The 23,704-nt window shown below is 33.2% G+C and overlaps 1 protein-coding gene across 2 annotated transcripts in view; it reads left to right on the plus strand.

The window, feature by feature from the left end:
* DNAH8 (dynein axonemal heavy chain 8) overlaps nucleotides 1-23,704 on the plus strand; it is a 117,596-nt gene that overhangs the window by 40,607 nt on the left and 53,285 nt on the right. For both annotated transcript variants that reach the window (XM_071548021.1, XM_071548022.1), the window contains exons 31-51: nucleotides 816-1,056; nucleotides 2,168-2,367; nucleotides 2,699-2,852; nucleotides 2,958-3,121; nucleotides 3,281-3,383; nucleotides 3,968-4,072; nucleotides 4,361-4,522; nucleotides 5,839-6,063; nucleotides 7,038-7,210; nucleotides 8,904-9,082; nucleotides 10,609-10,796; nucleotides 11,533-11,619; nucleotides 11,720-11,827; nucleotides 12,605-12,739; nucleotides 13,329-13,490; nucleotides 14,299-14,545; nucleotides 15,873-16,114; nucleotides 16,197-16,337; nucleotides 20,527-20,755; nucleotides 21,682-21,824; nucleotides 22,756-22,890. In XM_071548021.1, the coding sequence (XP_071404122.1) occupies nucleotides 816-1,056; nucleotides 2,168-2,367; nucleotides 2,699-2,852; nucleotides 2,958-3,121; nucleotides 3,281-3,383; nucleotides 3,968-4,072; nucleotides 4,361-4,522; nucleotides 5,839-6,063; nucleotides 7,038-7,210; nucleotides 8,904-9,082; nucleotides 10,609-10,796; nucleotides 11,533-11,619; nucleotides 11,720-11,827; nucleotides 12,605-12,739; nucleotides 13,329-13,490; nucleotides 14,299-14,545; nucleotides 15,873-16,114; nucleotides 16,197-16,337; nucleotides 20,527-20,755; nucleotides 21,682-21,824; nucleotides 22,756-22,890 (3,523 nt within the window). The remainder of the gene's footprint in view (nucleotides 1-815; nucleotides 1,057-2,167; nucleotides 2,368-2,698; nucleotides 2,853-2,957; nucleotides 3,122-3,280; nucleotides 3,384-3,967; nucleotides 4,073-4,360; nucleotides 4,523-5,838; nucleotides 6,064-7,037; nucleotides 7,211-8,903; nucleotides 9,083-10,608; nucleotides 10,797-11,532; nucleotides 11,620-11,719; nucleotides 11,828-12,604; nucleotides 12,740-13,328; nucleotides 13,491-14,298; nucleotides 14,546-15,872; nucleotides 16,115-16,196; nucleotides 16,338-20,526; nucleotides 20,756-21,681; nucleotides 21,825-22,755; nucleotides 22,891-23,704) is intronic.

Raw genomic sequence — 23,704 nt, forward strand, 5'->3', positions numbered from 1 at the left:
GTGTTAAACATCCAGTTTGACAGCAACTGGGGAACTAACTAACACAAATGTACTGGCAACCACCCAGCACTGACATAGCTCTAAAACACAGACTAACTGCTGTTTTGTATCTGATTATTGAAAATATGAAATTATATCAGTGAGAGGTAGAAAAATAACTGGTAGGTGATGCAAAACCAAGGCTTTATTATTTTTCCTGCTAGGGATATACTTTATCATTTACAACAGGGCATTCCTGTGGTAGGTGAACTGCTTAGCTCTCAGTGCATAGGCTCTGTAAAAGTGTGGTCAAAGAGGTGAATATTCATTTAACTGTTCTGCTTTTTTCAACATTTAAAAGTATATAATTTTCAGTAGTGAATAGTTTCTGGACCACTAACCAAAAGTGGAGGAGAAGATGGTTATATCTATCTCATTTTCATGTCTTTTTCCAGAGTGGTATGTTAATAAGTGCCATGCATATTACCAGTATTAAACTGGAGTAAATATTGTATTTATTCAAGGATTTCATACGTGAAATTTAACTAATTTTGCTTTGTTTTTAATTTACCAATAAAGAGTTTCTGATGACAATGAGCAGATAATCTGTGTTTTAATGGAAACTACAGTTTGGGGGTTTTTTATTTTCTAAGAACATATCAGTTATTGAGAGTGTGAAATAGTATGATTTGTTAGTAGGGCATTTGCATCAGTTTTTCCTAAAAAGGTAGACTAACTGATACAAATTGGAATCTCCTTGTTTAAACAATTGTTTAAACAATTCCTATTTTGACAGAAGAGGCATTTCCTACTGTATCAATTTGATTTAACTGCAGGTGCCGTAGACTACCTAAAGGCCTCCACCACTGGCAAGCATTTTCAGATCTCAAAAAAAAAATTGAGGATTTTATTGAGTGTTGTTCTTTGCTGGAAATGATGTCTGACAAAGCAATGAAGCAAAGACACTGGGAACGTATTGCTGAAACAACAGGACATAAATTTGATGTAGAATCTGAGACCTTTTGCCTTCGAAACATCATGGAAGCACCAATTCTTAAAAATAAAGAAGATATTGAGGTAGGTGCATACATTTCTTCTCTCTTATTCATTTTATATTACTAACAAAAATAGTATGATTACTTACAAAATTATTAGCTTAAATTATTTTTTAGTTCATAAAAGTCCTTGACTCTTAATCAGACCACACTAGTTTAAAACAATTTATATTTTATTTAGAAATTTGTATGTATATGAAGAAAGAGGTAGAAGCTGGAATCTTTAGACACTTATTCTTAGATAATCTCTTCAAATTCTTCTTACCATTATTTTTTATGATTTTCTTAGCTCTTTTTAAACAAGTAAAAAAATCTCAAACAAAACAGTGAATGATCATGGCCTCTTAATCTTTTACCTCTGTGATTATTTTAAAGTATTGTAGATAAATCATAAATTTTAGAGTAAGTCTTCATGCTTAATAATATTTAATATGAAGAATTTTCTAGATTATTATGGCTTCTTTTGAAGCATACAACTCCAAAAGACCCCCCCACTTAATTTGAGAAAACTCAGTGGAGTTTGCATGTTTCATATGGTAAATATGAGTGCAAAAGCTATCTATATCTATCTATATCTATCTATATCTATAGCTATATCTATATATCTAATCTATATCTATATAAACTATCTATAGCTATATAATCTATATATCTAATCTAATCTATAGATATCTATATCTATCTAGCTATCTATACCTATATGTCCATACTTGGTTTGTATGGAAGCATTCCAAGGTGATCTACTTCATTTTGAATTAAGCTCTGATTTGAATAGAATGTTTGATTTATTGACCTTTCCAACTTCCACTATTCCTAGATCCTGTGGTTCTGTAAACTGAAATGTGGTAAGAGTCAGAGTTCGGTGATGAGCCTACATCTCTATGCTCCCTAAGCCTTGTAGAAATTATGATTCAGAAATCTTGTTACACAGAAATAACAAAATGTGAAAGCACAGAAATTGTGTATCCATCCACTTCCAAGTGTGCATTTTTCAGTTATCCATGCAAGTAGTTTGAGTACAAGTCATAGTGTGATCTCTGCTTTTTTTAATATGATCTTGCTAGATGTGCAATATTAAGAAAGATTTAATTTCAGAAGAATGGAGAGTCTAAAATATGATTATTTCTTTGCAGGATATATGCATATGTGCCATGAAGGAAAAGGACATAGAAGCCAAACTATCTCAAGTAACTGAGACTTGGGGAAACCAAATTCTGAGCTTTTCACTGTTCAAAACAAGAGGAGAGTTACTGTTAAAGGGAACTGAATCATCAGAAATTCTGATATTGATGGAGGACAGTTTAATGATTCTTGACTCTTTACTGTCCAATAGGTACTTGGAATTGTGTATGGTATTTTCAGAAACACACTATTAATGAGATAAATTAGCAATACATTTGAATAAAATATTTTTAGTGAAAAAAAATGTTACAATGCCAAAAATATCTTCATGTGAAAGACTTCTATGTATTAGTAGCAAACTGTTGTCTCAATGCATTTGAATGTAATCAAGCTGGTAAAACCTTTCCGTGAGGTTGTTGTTCCAAGTAAAACAAGTGTTAGTTTGTTCTGTTTGTTTGGGGTTTTTTTCATCATTGTAAGTATTTATTTTATATTAGCTTTATTTAAAATTAAATAATTTCTTCTTCTCAATCTTTTTTTAGGTACAATGTAGCATTTAAAAAGCAAATTCAGAGCTGGGTTTATAAACTGAGCAACTCTGCACAAATAATTGAAGAGTGGCTGGTTGTGCAGAACCTCTGGATTTATCTTGAAGCTGTTTTTGTAGCAGGAGATATAGCAAAAGAGTTACCCCAGGTAACCTTCACAATGCTTGCTTATTATTGTGTATTAAAAGCTGTCTGTGCAACAATTTCCAACAGATTAAGATGTGAAAGTACTTACATTTTTTGTTATATATAGGAAGCAAAGCGTTTTCAGAATATTGACAAATCATGGGTAAAAATAATGCAACGAGCTCATGAAAACCCAAATGTAGTAGCCTGCTGTGTTGGAGATGATACTATGGAGCAAACTCTCCCTCAATTACATGAGCAGTTGGAATCATGTCAGAAGTCACTTACAGGGTAAGTGATTATAAGTGAATTTTTTGATTTTTTTTAATGCATTATTCTATTGTAAATAATTTATATGAAATGTTAATTGTATTTCAATCTTATTTACACCTTATACAGACAAAAATGATGACCTGAAAAGTTTAATAAAAGTCTTGTTCAATTTTAAAGGTATTTAGAGAAGAAGAGGCTACTGTTTCCAAGATTCTTTTTTATTTCTGATCCTGCACTTGTTGAAATTCTTGGACAAGCAAGTGATTCTCACACAATTCAGGTGCAGCCTTAGTGTTTTTTTCTGCTTGTAACATGAAAAATTAGAATATGGAGAAACGTTTAATAAATTAAGATGCAAACATTTTCATCTTATAAATTTTACTTGAGAAAAATAATTAATTTCTGGCTCTTCAGTCTTTAACAAAGTGTGAACTGGATGCCTGTAATTTAAAAAAATCAACAGAATTTGGAACACTGGAATGTGGTCCCATTAAGTGATGTGCAGTTGGTTCCTTTCACAATTAAACATAACAGAAGGCATCCTGTGAAACTTTCCTGCTTTGCATATTGCAAAATTCCTCCAGCTGGTCTGGATTGTTACTGAGGGTTGATTGACATAAGCCAGTTGATCTTTTCTAGATTACCTCTGGAAACTGTAAAAACACAGTAAATGGAGATGAAATTCTACACAATCATTTCTGTAATTATTAACCACAAATTACTACCTACAAATTATTACCTACATTTCTGTAATTGCTACCTACAAAGGTTCAAATGAACCCCTGCAGGATAACCTTATTAGATTTTTTTTTGTTTGCTAGTGTTAAACATTTATATTTAATGATTCCTGAATTATCCTTACAGCCACATCTGACTTCCGTATCCGACAATATAAATGAAGTAGAATTTCACTCAAAGGATTACGATCGCATACTGGCAGTCATATCAAGAGAAGGAGAAAAAATTGCAGTAATTATTTGTTTTTTTTTCCCATAAATATTAATAGAGAAATAATTTTATTATTGATCATCTAAGATAGAGTAAGTTGAATTACTGTTGGTTACAAATAAATAATTCAAGGATTGTTAACAAAAGTCGAATATGTCTTCATTAAATATATTTCTGGTATGTTAATTGAAGTACAATCTGTAGCTGTCACAAATAGAAATTCAGTAACTATGTATTAACTCATGTTCTGGAACAGCAGGTTGGCAACGGTATTCTATTTCACACCTTTTACTTTCATTAATTTTTCAGTTGGACACTCCGGTGGTTGCAAAAGGACCAGTAGAAATTTGGTTGAAGATTTTATTGCAAATGCAGCAGAAGTCACTGCATGGCATAATTAGGGCAGCATATTACCAAGTTTGTGAGCCAGGCTGTCAGTTGCTGAGTTTACTTAATCAGTTCCCAGCACAGGTAAGAATACGAGATGGGGATGTGTGAGTACAGTCTGGATTGTGTATGGGGAGAGGTGGAAAGTAAAGAGCATATGGAATTTCCTGTGTGAGGAAATTTTCATAGAAGAAACAAGGAGAAGGATCTACTCAGCAGAAGTCAATCCTGGATGACTTCAATTTGGGTAACCTGTATATATCATAATATTTTTCTTGTAATTTACTTTAAAATTACTTTTTTTTTCTTTTCCTTGGAGAATATAAAGTAGAGCTTGTATTTTCTGTGATGGATATTGAACCCCTTTCAGTGGCAAATAAAATTTCATGTACAGGTTGATTTCTCTCTAACTTAAGATTGCAAGAGCTATGGTTATGACTATTTATCTCATAATTTACAATATTTACCTCATACTTCATATATTTGTCACTATGATAATACATTCCTGATAGAAGCCTATGTTGAAGGATTCTAGTTTGCCTAGAAAACACCTTCATCTTACTGATAATTCATAAATTTCATTAACAAGTAGCGCATTGTTTCCCATCCTGTACAAATTCTGAATCTGGCTAATTGTTACAGTGCTGGGTGTAATTTTTTAATAAAACTTTTGCAAATATTAAAACTGGCCAGTAGGTTGCTGATTTAAAAAAAAACCAGTACATTTACATATCTAAGAGAATTATCTTAAAGCTGTATTTATGATGTAATTAAGTATTGTCTCAGCATTGTATGTTTGAAAAATTCCACTATAAACAGATAGAGACTATCTGGCTTGTCAGACATTTTGAAGTGGTTTTATTACCATCTGCAAAGATCTTTTTTCACATGTCTTGCTAATCCAAATTTTCTTATGTTCAAAAAATTATTTGTGTTAGAAGGGTTTGGCAAGAAATTTTTACAGAGAAAGAAAACCTGTGTTAAAGGAGAGAGAAGAAATTGGGCAAATTACTGACAAACACGAAATGTTTTCTTCAAACTGCCTTTTTCCTGTCTCAGAAGCTTCTGTTATAGGTAGCACTAAAAAGTCACATCCAAGTATTTGGGGTTTGTTTTCCTTTGACTAATCATTCATTCTAAAATAAATTTGTTTTAGAGTCTACTTAGCCTGATGGTTTTACAATGGTGAGATTATCTCCTGCTACACAAACTTTTGGAGTTTGCACAGCAGAGCCAATGAATTCAGGCACAGTATCCTGGTGAGATAGATTCATGCTGGATGTAGTGATAGTTTGTGACTTTCCACACCACAATTTATTGTTCCCGTCTTAGGCTTCTACAACAAGGTTAGAGTTTAAAAAGTGATCATGTTGTATATTTTTCACATATTACATATTTAGGTTGGATTACTGGGAATTCAAATATTGTGGACACGTGATTCAGAAGAAGCTCTACAGAATGCTAAGGAGGACAAAAAAATCATGGAGAAAACCAATGGCAGATTTCTGGATATTTTGAATATGCTGATTAGCCAGACCACTCTTGATCTTTCCAAGTTTGACAGAGTGAAATTTGAAACACTTATTACTATTCACGTGCATCAGCGTGACATTTTCGATGATTTGGTAAAGTATAGATTTTGTTTTCTGACCATTAAATGCATTTTCTGCCATAATGCACTTCCTTATATGTGGTAGCTACAGTTAAATGTGTCTGCATGTGTTTAAAAGAAAAAGATGTCCACAATCCCATCATAGTCAAAGTGGTACAATTTTGCTTAAGCTAGAATGGCATTACTTGGTTCTGTCAACTAAATATTTTCACAAAATGTTTACACCTTGAATATTTAAAATTTCCACTTCTTTCTACAGTTTGATTTGATAGACCATTTTAGTATTTCCTACTTTGGAAACCAGTTGCATAATTTAAAAAATTGAGACTGATGAGGATGTTGCAACTCTAACAAGTTGTTGTAAGTGATAATTTCTTCATGGCTTATTACAGAATCTCCGTAGCTGACACAGGGATGCACTTTCCTAAGGAGACTACATAGAAGACAAATAAACAAAAATCCCTACTAAAACCAGCAAACAGTTGCAATCCTATACTTGAATTTTTGAGACTGTGCTAAATTGTTACCATTCCTTTACCTGTTGAAGAATGGCATAGCTCAACACTACATCTCTCACGTATTTTTACTGCTGATGATGCAGGTTTATTAGATTATGCAGCTTTTGCCTTCCATGTCACATCCTTCCTTCATCATGCACTTTGTTGCAATGTGTTTAGTGGATTTAGAAGTGTGCTGCTTGCATTACTCCCTTGGAAGGTGGACTGCACGACCAAAGCAATTTAAGGTTTATGTAACCAATATAGATGTTGGGATGGTCAGGTTAAGCAATCAGGACATTTTTTAATAGCAGTTTAGCACACATCTGAATATATTATATGATGCTTGTTGTATTTCAGTTTACTTACATGGGAACCTGAACCTGAGCAATCACTTGTTATTCATGTACAAATAAGCATTTTATCACAGTTGTCAAAGACAATATATTTAGATGCTCAGTTATAACATATACATTTACTTTCTTTAAAGGTAAAAATGAACATCAAAACACCAACTGATTTTGAGTGGTTAAAGCAGTCTAGATTCTACTATAAAGAGGATTCAGATCACGTCATTGTATCAATTACAGATGTTGATTTTATTTACCAAAATGAATTTCTGGGTTGCACTGATCGTCTGGTTATAACACCTCTTACAGACAGGTAACAAAATCAATTATATAGATAAGGAGTACTTTTAATATCTATAGTGTTTATTTAGCATTTATCTTTCAAGAGGTACATTCTGAGTTAAGTCCTGTGTGGGCTAGGCCATTCATGAAAATATTCTCATACATTTGCTTAATACAATCTTCTAGAAAAGGTAAAGTAGTCTCACTAATTTCTACAGTTACTAATTCCTTTATCAGTGCCCAGTCTTGAAAAGATGAATTATTTTAAGGTTATATAGCCACATATAGTTTAGCAGTATACTGAAAAAAAGATTAGGCCAAATATTTCAGATTTGGTAATAGGAGATTCTATTAAGATTCTGCAGCTTATTTCTTTGAAAGTCTAAGAAAAGGTCCCAGCTGTATGTACTCACATTCTGTTCTTCTGTAGCTAGGCAAGCAAATGGCAAGTTTGTTTCAAATGTGGCGTAATGATAAGAACTGTATTTCTTTTTTCATCTTTAGAATTTCTTTGCTTCCTTTCTTGTCAAAATTCTTTTCCCTTTCAATCCTTTCTTGAGATGTCACTTTTGGCCAAATGAGAAAAAGGGCCAAAAGACACTTCACTTTCAAAAAGATCCCTTCAAGAACTAAAAATAACTTTCAACCTACAACCATTTCCTTTGCTACCGGTGTGGTGTCTGTGTTTCTATGACTTTTTGAACAACTCTATTTCTCCAGAAGATGTAGCACTGCTATTGTGACACTATGGAAAGTTCAGTAGATTTCTTCAGTGAACTGTACTGCCCTCAGCAAATGAGTATTTTTGATGTAAAGTTGTTAAACTCTACCCCAAAACTGATCCCAGTAGAACTGTAGAGGTAAAACCTTCCTGTCACTTCAAAGTTTCTTATTGTATAGAAAACATGAAAGTTCCTGCAGTGCAAATTGGACATAATAAATTACAGTCGTTTAAACTAAAATGCAGGAACTAGTTATTAAACTCCATTCAATTATGGATTAAAACCAGAGATACTTCAGTTAGAAACGTATTCAGCATATGTTGATTTGACACTGAAGATACTCCATCATTTGTATAGGAACTTTCCTTTAGTATTACTCTTCCATTCCTTGCCATGAATGAAAATCATAACTAAGGCTCATATATAACAGTAGTCTAGATTTTTGAGACTTAAAAAAAAAAAAAGAGTAGCGCTTAGTTCCTTTTTCCCCCCTAGAATTGTAAATATTTCTTGCCCATAACTGAGGAGAGGCCATATGACCTTAGTCTTTCGCACTTCATGATTTAGGCAAAGACAACATAGTGAAATGTATGCAGGTTAAAATGCTGCAGAATACAATGACATGGCAGAAGTCAAAGGCAGAATAAGCTCTTTATAGCTGTTAAAAGAGTTAATGACATTTCCTTTATGGGATAAGCACTGATTTTTTTATTTTGATTTTCAGATCATTAACACTGGGGTTTTTTTGTTTTCTTCTTTGGGTTTATTTGTTGTTTGTTTGGGTATATTTTTTCTTTTATAAGTAATGTTTAAATGCTTTATTTTGTGCCTTTTACCTCTCTGAACTTCTTGCACTCAAAAAATAATTGGAACTACTTTACAAAGAAGTAGCATTTCAACACAGGAGCTGTAGAATCTATTGTATAACTCAATTTATATATATATATATGCACATATATCTTTCATATAATTGAATAAATCAATATCAATTAACATTTGTAGGTGCTATATAACTTTAGCACAGGCTTTGGGAATGAACATGGGAGGTGCTCCAGCAGGACCAGCTGGAACTGGTAAAACAGAAACAACAAAAGACATGGGAAAGGCTCTGGGAAAATATGTCGTAGTCTTTAACTGCTCTGATCAAATGGACTTCAGAGGTCTGGGTAGGATTTTCAAAGGTAAGATTTCTTCACTTAGCATAGAATAGACTTCCACAGGTCATTTAGCATATGCTGTTAGAGCAGGTTGCTCAGTACCTTATTCATGTTGGGTTTTACTTTCTCCGGGGATACAACACCTCTGTTCAAGTATTTTGACTATATTAATTTCAACAGATTTAATACTTCCACTGATTTGGAATTCCCCACATTGAAACTTGTGCCCGTTGTCTCCCCTTCTTCCACCACACCTCTGAGAAGAGCCTGGCTCTTTTCTCAGCGCCTCTATTAATTAGTTATAGCAGCCAAAGGCTTTCCCCATAGCTTTCTCTTCAGGCTCAACAAATCATGGAGTTATTCTGTTCTGGATAAGGGACTTGAACTTCATGAGATTTCTGTCATCTTGTTTTTCGGAGTTACGGTATTCCATGTATTGAGAAACAAGGGGCATAAAAGTGGCTAAAGCTGTGGGTTTATGAACATGTTGTCCATTTGAAAGTCAAGCTATTAAAATTTTAGAAAATCTTTGTGTGACAGAATCCCTTTAAAGTGATTAAGCCTTAACTGCACAACACAAGTATATCCTGAATGACTTGCACAGATTATTCATTTTTAAAAAGGTATCTTTCAATATACATGAAAGAAAACCATGGCTTACTGGTAGTTTAACATCATTTGGAAAAGATGCTGCTAGAAATTTTCTAATAAAATGTAAAGGGAAGAGCAATTCACTTAGTCTCTACTAAATACATGTTACTTTTCCAATTTTAAATTAGGCAACAGTGAAAATAATACTTTATGAAAATATTCTTATTATTAATAGAGTACTGCTAGATTTCTCTTCCCATTTAATTTTCTTTCTCTGTTTTCCTCTCTTACTTTCATGGACATGTCCACACTGAATGTTGTTAATATCCTGTACCATTACATGAGAAACTTTTAGTTTAATGGAGACTTAAAATGGTAATGCTTAAGCATAGAGATTCCTGCTCTAAGTTTAATTTTTTCTGTCTTTTGAGATTCAGTTTTATTTAAATGTCTAGTTAATGCAAAAATAAATTCAATTTTTAATTTTTACCTTTCTGATTTATCAGCAGCAACTAAAAAGTAATTTTAAAGCATTGTGAAAGCTGGAAGACCCAAATGAAAATAGTAAAAACTAAAAGGTGATTTTGTTGTTGTTGTGACATTTAGGGCTAGTCTTTCATAGCTCTAAGTCACTTATTTTTAATTTTTTAGACTAACAGTACAGCTTTTTCCAAATAATTCAATGGTACTCTACAATAAAAAGCTACATTCACAGAAAGATCTAGACAAAATATATACCAAATTCCTCAAAATATCAATGTGCATTTTTTCAGACTTCGATTCACTTTTAAGCTTTGTATATAAATCAGCTATTAATTCAAACTGATATGGAAATAGGCAGGTGGATTGGAGGAAGATAGGTCTTGACCACAGGACAATAAATATAACTGACGTTGTTTAAGATATCTCAAATATGCATGAAGAACAATAGAAAATATTTTCTTCCGTCCCTGTTTTAGGTCTTGCCCAGTCTGGATCTTGGGGATGTTTTGATGAATTCAACCGAATTGAATTGCCTGTCTTGTCAGTAGCAGCACAACAAGTTTATATTATTTTAACAGCAAGAAAAGAAAAGAAAAAGAAGTTCATTTTTGCTGATGGAGACTGTGTAGATTTAAATCCAGAGTTTGGAATTTTCCTAACTATGGTAAATACAAAGAAGTGACAAGTTATATTATGTAGAGGTTAAGTGGCAAGGTGAAAATAATGAGTTTTATTAATTAAGTGATGCTGTCACTATAGAATTAGATTAAGTGTTCAACATATAAGTAATCTGATTTTTCATGAACAGCATGCCTTCATTTTGACTTTAATATTATTGAAAATGTTCATAATTATGTCCCTTCCCTGCTGTATTGTAATTCATTATACAGACCGAGATTTTGACCAAACTTCCAGAATTCTCTGTGCTCACTGAAAAGTCTGAAACACTAATACACTTTATTACCTTACTGTGAAATGCTTTTATAGTATTAATGAGAAAGATACTCAGAGGGAGTAAGAACATTCTCTTAATGCAGGAGATCCAAGAAAGATATTCTTACAGGGACATATATCTTGACTGATGGATACTTTACTTGAATATGTAAAAATTCTTCAAGCTCCCAGATACAAAATACTAACTTTCAGAGTCTGCTGTCTTGATGCCACTGGATTCTTGAGGCTCTATAACACTAATTCCTGTAATCTCACAGGCAGGAAATTTTTAAGTGTATGTTTCTTAATGCCAAGGCAGATGGCAATCCAAGATGACTTCATGGGAGATTAAAATTTTAACTCTGAATTGATCTTCATATTTATACATGCATTTACTGTTATTGAACAATAAAAACAATGTTAATTTGACTATTGTAAATAATAATGCAGTATGTTTTCTTATATAGAATCCTGGATATGCTGGACGTCAAGAGCTACCAGAAAATCTCAAAATTCAGTTTAGAACTGTTGCAATGATGGTTCCAGATAGGCAGGTAAAAATCCTGAATAAACTGAAAGGCAAAATGTGTTTTATTTTGATGACCTGTCCTCAGGAGGAACTAATGGAATTTCTACAAAAAAATTGTATTTCAGATAATTATAAGAGTTAAACTTGCAAGTTACGGATTTATTGAAAATGTGGTCTTGTCTAAGAAATTTTTTGTTCTTTATAAACTTTGTGAGGAGCAGCTCACTAAGCAGGTATTGTTATGTATTCCTTTCCTCTTTGTCTTCATATTTACACAATAAAACCTGTTGTTTTGGGTTGTGCAGATTGCTTTTGAAGCATCACTTTTATGCTTTATTACAAAATACTGATGTAGCATAAAAGTGATTAAAAAAATCTCTAGAAATTCTTTTAACAAATAGCCATAGTAATTCATTAATATGTAGGCACATTTGTTTGTTAAAAATCATACTTTGTGTTTAGTTGCAAGTGCATGAGTTTCTCTGACTAAACATGGCAGTCTAGTAAAAATTATCCTGATCACGTAATTTTTCTGTAAGAATTATCTAGGGCCAGAGTAAGTAGTTGGAAATTGGAAACAGGAGAAATGTCTAAAGTTTGATTTAAGTTGCTCATGTCCCGGTAGCACTGCCTGAGTCTGAAGTTTGTGCTTTATGCTGTCTTAGTTGGAAAAACAGTCTAGGATGGAACTATTACTCTTTTAGAACCGTGCTCTACAGAGCTACAAAATAATTGCTATGTGGTCTTAGAAATGGTGAAATCAATTAAATTTAAATTAGAACAGAAAAACCTTGTAACACAGACCCCCCCCTTTCTGAAAGCAACCTTGTTATCCTTCATTTATTTGAATGGAATAACTGCTAAACAAGAGCAACAATTAATATTTTAGCTTACCTTTTTTCAGGCAGGAGAACTGTACTATACAATATGCAAGTCAGGCTTGATATACTGATGAAAAAAAAAAGCTAGAAAATTTGTTACTGATGCATTACCCTTCTGCCACTCTCTAGGTCCATTATGACTTTGGTCTGAGGAATATCCTTTCAGTACTGAGGACTCTTGGAAGTCAAAAGAGGGCCAGGCCAAATGACACTGAATTAAGTATTGTTATGAGAGGGCTAAGAGATATGAATCTTTCTAAGCTGGTAAGAATTTAATTTATTATTTTAGCACCATGTAAAGGTAAGCCTACTAGATATTTCATGGATTTTATATAAGATTAGAAAACATCTCAAGCATCCTCTTCTTTAGAAATTGAAACATGATAATCTTCATGTTATCATTAAACAGCAACGAGAGTTTATTAGACTTGTAAAGAGTGTGCAAAGGTTCAAATACATTAATAGTGGCTTGCCCATGTGTATGACTTTTTATGTACTGACTTGTGTACAGACTAACTACCATAAATAAATTAAATAATGAGTATCCATGAAATTAGACTTTTAAAGATTTCTTTACAGATAGTATGTTCTTTTCAATATATGCTACAAGTGTTTTACAAATCAATTTTACAAGTAGATTCCAGTGTCTACTCAGTGGGAAATTTCTTTAAATTTTGCATTTTTTTTTTGCAAGGCACATGGATCACATTTTCAAAGTGCTGTAGCAACCTGTCCTGTTGGCTGTCTGTAAGCGTCTGTATTTAGAAAATACATTCTTATTTCTTACTCTTTTAAAACAGACACTAATTTTTGTTTCATGCTTTAATCACTTAATACATTTTTTTTGTTTCAGATAGATGAAGATGAGCCTTTGTTTCTGAGTCTTATCAACGATCTCTTTCCGGGGATACAGTTAGACAGTAGCACCTACACTGAGCTTCAGACTGCAGTAGCTCATCAGGTTGAAGAGGCAGGATTGGTTAACCATCCACCATGGAATCTTAAGCTTGTTCAGGTAAAACTTTTCTTCCAAAACATTTTTCACAAACAGGAGTCAGAACAACATGTCAGTAGTTAAACCATTGTCTCACTCAAGAACCTGCACATCTAATATGGGAAAACGTGAAGGCTGTGTGTGTGAAACTTATGCAAGAGTCTCACTGGGGTGTCTGTGGATCTTATTCCTGGACTGATAAAAGCCTTCATTCAGCTTGCAGGGGAAGAACTATATATGCTTCATCTTACAAGGTTCTGGCATCTGGGAGGACTACTACTGTTTTGTGTCTTTCAGTTCCTTCAGCAGGAGATACTTGTGTAGGCAGACTCTGATATGTTGATAACAAGCCTAATGATAATATTAAAAGACAAACAGAAAATTCATTAAAGAACTCTTCTGAAACTAAAGTTATATGCAGTCCCTAAGTTTATATCATAAACTCAGGTGTTTTAGCACTAGTGATTAATCATACCTCTGTTGCATTAATATTTTGCTACTATTCATTTTTCCTTTTGAACAATACAACAAATCCTTTTTAAAATCTGGTAAAACTGTTTTCAGTTGCTTTGAAAATTTTAGGTAAGATTTAGTTCTGTAAACTGTTTATAGTAAACTTTCTTGGTGCTTAGAAGATTAGGATGTTATATACTATTCCACAAAACACTAAAGTTGAACAAATGCATGCTGAGTTCTATTCTGGGTATCTAATTCGTATGTCTAGTACATTTTTCATCACTTCTGAATGCAAGCAAAAATCTTTTTTAAAGCATATATTTTTTTATTTTATTCTGATTTTTTAATTGTAATATTTTGATTTTGTTGATAGCTGTATGAAACTAATCTAGTACGTCATGGGTTGATGACACTTGGACCTAGTGGATCTGGAAAAACAATGGTCATAACTGTACTAATGAGAGCACTCACAGAATGTGGCCAACCTCACAGGGAAATGCGAATGAACCCCAAAGCTATTACTGCTCCTCAAATGTTTGGAAAACTAGATGCTGCAACTAATGACTGGACAGATGGAATCTTTTCTACACTGTGGAGAAAAACACTGAAAACCAAAAAGGGTAATATAAATACTTTGTGTGTGGTATCACAAAAATACATCTTGAATGGTATTTTGGAAAAAGCATATTTAATTTGCAAATATGATGAAGTTCCTTATTGGGGGAAACTATAGAGAACATAGATGAGCTTACAGTTTACTTCTTAAGAAAAAACCCAGCAGTTTAAAAATTTATTATTTCAGTAATATATCTATGTTAAAAAATTGATCATTTTCTGCCACTTCAGTTCTACTGTACAGATGTGTTATTGGGAAGCTGTTAAATTGTAGTTTAAATTTACTTGTACTAATGACACTATCTTTAAAATAATATTTTTCCTATGTTTTTTCATACATTGATTACTCACTTGCAGTACTTTATGGTTGAAATACAGGAATTCCTTTTGACAAAATTTACTTGTATCTGAAAAAATAAAAATACTTACATTAAAGAAAGGGAATTCTTCTAGGGAACCTTCCTAGGAGGAGGTTAATTTTAAAAGACAACTGAATTTTCTGTATTAGAAATCTATATCTTTTCTCTTGGAAACTGGAAATTTTCTATATTCCATGTGAAGCTTGAATTCTAAAATTTGATTGCAAAAATTTAAGTATTTTCATCTATCTTTATATTTCACAATAAAAGAAAAACAACTAGGTTTTAAGAATGGATGAGTGATCATATTTTTCATTAACTTGAATGGGATCTGTGAATATTCGTAGGCTTTTTGTTTAGTTGCCCAAATAGCCCTTATTTTAGTGACAAAATGCAAAACTCCCCATCTTCTCTGTGCTGCTGGAATAGGGGTGGGGCAAGAGGAGAAAGAGTTTGATTGCATAGGGAAGAAACAAAATGAGTCTGGAGAAAGAAAAGGGAGTGGGAGAAAGGTGTTTTGGGTGTTCGTTTCTCGTCCTCCAAATCTATGTTAATTTGCAGTATGGTAACTTTTGCCAAGGCGAGTCTGTTTTGCCCATGACAAATAGCTGACAAGTGATCTACCTGTCTTTAGCTCAACCCACAAACACTTTCACCTTATCTCCCTCTGTCCTTTGAGGGTGGGGAGAGAGAGAGTAGTGCGTTCTCTTTCTGGTAGCCAGGCAAGATAGAAAATATTCAACATTATAAAGATATATTTGTGCCCTTACTTGCTACTGATATTTTCAAATATACTTCCTTACCTAAATATGCAATTTATTCAGTAATGAGCATACATGGAGATGGCAGAAACTATACTAAATAGAATAATATTTTATACAACATTTAATTTGTAGACCATCTTTTGTAAATTTGCATTCTTGCTATTTCAGTATGGTAATATAAACTATATCTCTTTTGATTATTTTTCCAGGTGAAAATATATTTCTGATTTTAGATGGTCCTGTAGATGCAATCTGGATTGAGAATTTAAATTCAGTTTTGGATGACAACAAGACCCTCACTCTAGCAAATGGAGACAGAATTCCTATGTCTCCATCATGTAAACTGTTATTTGAGGTCCACAACATCGAGAATGCCTCTCCAGCAACAGTTTCTCGAATGGGTATGGTCTTCATCAGTTCTTCTGTCCTCAACTGGAAACCAATATTGCAAGTAAGATTATCATTGCTGGCTGCTTCTAATTTTACCTTGCTATACATTTTATACAGAACAGTATTGTGAATGTTTTTTTCAGGCATGGCTGAAAAAACGTTCTCCTCAAGAAGCTGAAGTTTTGCAAAGTTTGTATGATAGAATCTTTGAACCAGCATATACATATATGAAGCTAAACCTTAATCCAAAAATGGAACTTCTGGAATGTAACTACATTATGCAGGTAAAACAGATACAGTGTGAATTTGTATGAATTGACTGACAATCATAAACATGAAGTAATAGCAAAGAGTATACTTGGTAGCAATAAAACTGAATTTGAAAAGGCTGTTTCCTGACAAAGAAAAGCTCAAACTCAGTATTTTTTTCTTGGGCAATATAAAAGGTACTGTTGGAGACGTGCAGAAGCAAATTTTCCTTTGTTTTATCACTTCATACCTAGGCTAGACTTCAAATGACAAGGATTTGCAAACTTCGGTATATTTTCAGAAGTGTATGTTTAATAAGCTAGTGGACTCATTCCAGTACTGTTAATACCAAAAAATTGTGGTAAGGGTCAGTGTAATCCTACTGGTAGTGACAGCAGAGGGAGAGACAAATTCTATTTTTCTTGTTATCTCCAAATGTAATTGATGTTATTCTGTCTATCAGCTCTTCCAAGGTCAATGTAGTAATTTTTGCCTCTCCCTTCCTATCAGCTTTGAGTGGAGTCCAAACTATATTAGTGATTTATTGACATTAAAAATATGTGGCAGACTTGGCAAGACTATCATTCCTGTACTGCACGTCCAGCTGATTTGTGTGAGTCTGTTGTCATCTGCAGATTCTAAGTCTCCAGACTTTCCATTGGTCCATGTAATCGCAATTTCATATTTAAACACATTAAAAATTCAGTATGCCCTCAAATAAGAGGCTAAACAAGATCATATTTCAGATAACACTTCAATTTAATATTGGGTGCAAATTGGCTAGTTCAATATCTTTTTTTTTCTGTTATTAGAGAATTAGCTTCAGGTTTTCTAGATTTTTCAAGTATTTTGCTGCAAATGAATAGCCACGGTAACAGCTGAAAAGCTTAACTGTTCAGAATCAAATAGATATCTATGGAATTAGAGATACAGAACACTATCTACAGGATTGAAGTCCACAGGTAGAAAACTGTTAACACTTTCTGATGATAGACTGACATGCTCTGCACAAGATTTTTGAGCGATATATTACTTTTCTTCTACATTTCTTATCTGTGAAACCTGACTGAATTAAGCTTGTCTTCATGGAAAACTTTTCCTGAGACTAAAAGTTTCTATATTATTTTTGGTTAGTACTTCTTAGGAAGTGTCAGCGAGTTAGTGCTCTACTCATACTGTTTGGTCAAGGAAATATTTCCCTGGTTTAAGCTGTATTCAATGTTTTTCCTGTAAATGAAAATCTCCAGTAAGTTTCTGTCCCATGTGTGATAGAATAAGTAAGTCTTAACGAGTCTTCATGCAGGAGTTACCTAAGAGCCAGTGAGACCTGAGCTTTTACCCTACTTGAAAACTCTTAACATCACAGTTTTGCTGCAAATGGTCTACGTGCAGAAGCTGTACCTTACCAGCCTCCTGATTTGTTGGGTCTCATGTCTCTACTAATTGTAGGATTCAGGACATGCTGCTTTTGTTTCGTTTAGGCATTTTCAAAGTTCACAACCCAATCAAACCTGTTGCATCTAGCAGACTTGTCTTGCAGTTCTAAAGATCAGTTTTGGATGTTCACCCAAATATGCACATCCTCCATTTGTTAGCATTCATAATTTATGCTGCCTATTCATCTATAACAGCTTTTTAATGGTTATCTGTAAAAAGTGACCTCACCTTTCCTTTCCTCCTTGTAATTTCCACTGACTTTGTTTACCATCCTCTGGCTCACCTCATTTGGTAAACAAATATAATTTACTTTAGGAGTTCCTTTAGTTTAGGGTCATCCTGCCTTAAAAGCCTATTTGAAAAATCAATAAAGTTGAAGCTAAAGGAGATCTGACTGATATAGTATGAATGAAGGATCAAAGATATTTGACATAGTTCTTTACCAGGGATTTACATGGAAGCTACACAGTCATAGCAGAAGATAGGAGATTCCTTTCTAGATAAATAACTTATTAGAAGATATGAAATGTGTGATTGGATAATCCATTCTTAGGAAGGACAGAGGTTGTTGCTGATCCTGAGTCACCTTTGCTGGGATCAGTGCTGTTCAAAATGTTCATAAACAATTTGGAAAAGTTTTAGGTAAAGAAGTTTATTAATGGTACTCCCTTATTCAGGGTAGTAAGGACAAAACAGCTAACCATGAAGAACTGTAGACAGACTTTATGAGACTGAATAAATAGGTAATAAAATGGCAAATGAAATTCAGTGAAGATAAGCATGAAGAGGTTCACACAGGGAGAAAACAAACTGTTCAGTGCCATGAATAGCAGACCCATGGAACATCTTGCTAAAGGTTGTTATAGACAATAAAATCTTATGTAATGCTCAAGACCAGTCTTGATATTTTCAGAGTGGAAAAAAACATAGAGGATAACTAAAAAGAAAAAGTTTGTATCGTTCACAAAGTCACAAGCTGAAGAGAGTGACAACAGGGAGTGCTACCCCCAGCACCACCACAAGCCAAAAGAACTTTTTTCTTTGTGTTGTAGTTTGAAACCTTGGCAAATGCCAAGTATTTAATCACAAAACAAAGCTCTCTCTCTCTGCTGAGAAAAGGGAGAAAAACCCTAAAACTTAAACTTACAACTTAAACTGGTTTATATATTTACACAGAAGAGGGAAAATTAAAAGCAAAACTGCAAAGTGACACACAAATACAAAGGTAAAAATAACAACAAACCTTCACACTGAGGTGGCCACTCAGTAATGCTCATTCCACCACCCAGACTCACGAAACACCCTAAAAGACTTCCCAAGAGACACCCAACAAAAGATGAGAAAAACTAACAATAAAATGTTTACTTTCCATAGCAGTAAGTGGCAGAGAGGCCTAATCTTCCCAGACCAACACAGCACATCCATCTGGGAGTATGGCCATGAGCAAAATACCTGAAGTTCCCTCCTCCCTCCCTTTCTATACTTGAGCTGATGTCAAATGATATGAATTATCTCTTTGGCTGCTTAAGTCAGGTGATAACCTGTCCTTTCATATCTACATAGTCCTATCAGGGTCAACTAAACTGAGGCCTAACTAAAATTAAGGCCTACTAGGCCAAAACTACCACACTTTGTTTTTATTCTTCTGCACTTTTGGTCACTGTTGCAGATGAGATGTTGGGCAAGCTGAAGTTTTCATCTAAGCTGTTGCCTTTTATGTGTGTCCTTTTATGTCAATTTAATTTTTCCTTTTTTCTTTTTCCCTGCCTTCAAAAGCTCATTACAAAATATTGCCAAGACTCAGAACATCTTTGGTAATTTTGAACTCAGGCTTCTATTTGACAGAACAAAAAGATTTTGTTCAGAGTAACTGGAACACAGCTTGTCCTGGAAAAAAATTAGATAAATCATCTTCTAAAAAAAAAAAAGGACTGACATTGTTTTAACATTATGAAGCAACATTAAATCTCATTGATCCTTTTTGAAAACTAAATTTTAAAGTAATCAAAACTATTCCAACTACTTGTGTACTTTAGGCTGCATTGAGAGAATGTGTTACTGCATTACTTCCCACTTCAAGTATGAGGTCCAAGACAGCATAAAGAATATGCTGAATATTCTAAGAATATTCCAAGAGCTGACTGAAAATCTTTTTCATAGCTAAAAAGATGTATTGTGAAACAAGGTGCTGGGCACTGCCTTGTATAGAAAGGAAATACAGATTATGTTATCTAAGGCAGTCAAACATCTGACTTCATGAGGAGCAACACAGAATTAGAGATAGCACATTGCTGGTTTTCTGCAATCTGGAGTCTACTTCCAGAGTGAAGCAATCATAACATTCAATATTTTAATCTATTTTTTTAAAGCACAAAATAGACATTCATGTGATAGACGTATTAATTGACCATAATTGAGGTAAATGTATCAGACAGATGCTGAAAATGGCTAGAGTCCACCTACTCTTGGAGTTCTGAATATTATGAAATCCCTTAAAAAGCTGTTTTGTTACCCTAGCTCTTAAATGACATTTATTATATAGACATCATTTAAAAGGGAAGTTGATGATCAAATTACTTAAGTAATTTTGAAAATGTTACCCTGATTTATGTAGATATTTTTAATAAATTTTATTGAGTTTGTAGTCCCGAATTTTATGTTATTCTTTTGTAATTTGGATTGATTTAAAGTTCTAATACCTATAAATAATGCATGTGCATACAAATACATGAAAATGAAATGCTATAGTGTGATATTTTCTTATGGCATATTTTAAAATATTTTCAGTCTATTAATCTTCTGGAGGGCTTGATTTCACCGAAGGAAGGAGGTTCACCAGCTCATCTTCAAAAATTGTTCAGCTTTGCAATGATGTGGAGTTTAGGTGCCCTTCTGGAGTTGGACAGTAGAGATAAACTTGAAGCCTTCCTTAGAGCTCATGACAACAAATTAGACTTACCAAAAATCCCCCGTGGCACCAATCAAACGATGTATGAGTTTTACGTTTCTGAGCAAGGTAAGAAAAAGCACTAAGATTCTTTTTTGTACTGTCGCTTTGAAACTCTACTATTCCTTTAGTCCTTATTATACAGTAATTCCAGTGAAGTTTTTCTGGTAACAGTGTAGTACCAGCACCTCTGTGGATGTTAAAAGTCAGAAAAAAAGAGATAGAGTGATCATTGGTAACATATTTCTTTTGCTTTTATTTTGATTCATACAGGTTGCTTAACAGCCTACAGTGTTTAGATAGTTTATGCTTAGACTGGTTTAGTCAAATTTAATATTAATTCTATATTTAATTGCCTCACAGCTTGTAATTTTTGTTGAAAGAATAAAATCTGATTTTACTTCTACTTAGTAATTATTGTTTATTCATGTCCAATAATCAGTTGTAAATCTTACAGATTATGAAACTATAAGAATGGTGAGATGTTTTGAAAATTGTGATTTGGATAGTGCTCTATTTTCCAGAATAAGTTTTTTAGTTTAACTAGCCCAGACATCAATGTCACAAAAACCTTATTGCTATGTAAGAGTTTATTCTCCCTTGATTATACTGATTTCTCTCGTATCAAAATTCACATTTTTCTTGCCAGCAATATTGTTTTAGTGTACACATATACAATCCCTATTGTGATGTTCTGTGATTTTTCACCAACAGTGTGAGAATTAGTTTCTAGCTAGACATTGTTTTGCGGTTTTTATTTAGACATGTATATATAAATTTAAAAAATATGTCCGTATTTAGTAGGATTGGAGACTAATTAGAGGTCATGTCCTTTGTTACATGGCTTTTATCTGGATTTGGGAAATTTTATCCCTTTTTATTTTTTTGTAGTATTTTACCCATAATATATTGCCTTATATAATTATTGTACTAATGAAATATTGAGCATGATCAAAATATGATATTTTCTCTTTTTTTTTTTTTTTTCATTTCAGGTAACTGGGAGCACTGGAGTAAAAGAGTTCAGGAATATACTTATCCAACAGATCATGTCCCAGACTATGCTTTTATTCTGGTTCCAAATGTTGATAACACCAGAACTCAGTTTTTGATAAACACAATTGCAAAACAAAGGAAAGTAAGTACAGGATTGCTTATTTAAGTACATACCTACTATAGGAAATAAATGGAAACCTACTTATGAGGTAACCAGGGGTTGCAATCATTCTTCATATTCTTGCTCTCTGTTCATTGCTTCCCACATGTATCATCATTCATGTATTGCTCTGTTTTTATTTTCTTAACATGAGTCCTCTGTACTTATTTCTGTGCGTGCACAAAACTTTCAAAATACCCTTTTTATAAAAGAATTTTTATAAGAAAAGTTTGTCTTCAACAACCTATCATTTTTCTCAGAGAAACACATAAATCCCTGTTCTAGTCATTGCATCATATTCTTTTTTTCTGATTCATGCTTTCTAGAACAGGGAAACAAGGTTAATAAATTTCAGAAGACAGCTCACTTGAAATCTGAAATTCCTAACCTTATCTCTGTTTTCTCCTTCACACTAGGAAAGCTGTACCTAATAGCAGTTAAGTGCAGTTAACAGCACAAATCTAGAAGAGGAGAGAACAGTACTGGGAAGAAGGAAATATTCTTCTATTACAAGCACATGTCAAAAAGGATACCTATGGCCCAAGCAAATTGTAGAAATTTTATATACTAATTAGATGACAGAGGTTACTTTCCATTATAATGAAGCCACATTAGGGTCATCCACTAAAGGAGACTGCTGCAGTGAATGTGTTGGAAACTGGAAGAAGTTAGGCAAAGAAAGAAGAAAACCTCACTTCCCCCTTTGTCTTTTGACTCTCTAAATAATTTTCTTGGAGAATCTGTCTTGGATGAAAAACACATATGTATTTCTGCAGATGGAGACACAGGGAAAACCTATCAGAAAAATATATCACTTAAAAGTAGATATTGAAACTATTCCTTTCTCTAAAATAGGTCTAATATGCACATGTAAGCTTTTATACTACTTATGTAATTTAAATATCTGTTACAGGCTGTTTTGCTCATAGGAGAACAGGGAACTGCAAAAACAGTCATGATTAAGGGATATCTGAAGAAATATGACCCAGAAGAGCATTTGTCAAAATGTTTAAACTTTTCATCTGCTACAGAACCATTTATGTTTCAGGTAAATTATAGATTTTAAGCAATCTTGTATATAATTTCTTTGCTAATTGTATAAATTGTACTTAATTCTGATGATAAGTGATTTAGGATTGGAGTCTAAAGTATCTTTTTCATCTAAGTCACTCCAACACTTTAGAAAATTCTATTGAAAATAATTTTTGCAGACCAGAATACAATACAGCCAGTCACATAGAGATACATATATTCATGATTGCTGTATGCTTTTTCAATGTGGAATTCTAAGAATTCATTTTTTGCTGAAGATCTTTCCTCTTATTTTTATATTTTTGGTCATACTTCTTTTTTTTCTTGATTTTTTAGTATATAACTATAATTTTTAAGCAGATTTCACCTTACAGATCATTTTATTTTTCCTCAGCTCAGGAGTGACTACAGCATCAGAAATTCAATCTTTAAGGACCCCTAGCAAAACGGCTTTGTAGAAATTTCTCTTTCCCAATGTACCTGGTAAAAATCCATATAAATTGCACCAAATACTGTGGATAGGGTTTTTTTTCCCAAGTTTTATTGAAAAGTTCATTTATACCACTGTGCTATGATTTCATACCACCAATTTGCTAAGATGTGATCCTGTAAGTTGAATTGACTTCATTAACAATTCAATGTAATGAATTCATGGTGATAAGCCTCCAGTAGGATAAAGAAATGATTTTGGAATATTTCTTCATTGAAAAGTCTGCTCACAGAACAGGTCTTACAAACTCTATCCCAAAATCAAGAGTATTTTTTAAGAAGCTAACATAAATTTTATTAAGAAAATGATGAAAAGTAATGGATTATACATTTATTTTTAA

Source organism: Pithys albifrons, chromosome 2 (genome assembly GCF_047495875.1).
Source record: "Pithys albifrons albifrons isolate INPA30051 chromosome 2, PitAlb_v1, whole genome shotgun sequence".
NCBI classification, from domain to species: domain Eukaryota; kingdom Metazoa; phylum Chordata; class Aves; order Passeriformes; family Thamnophilidae; genus Pithys; species Pithys albifrons.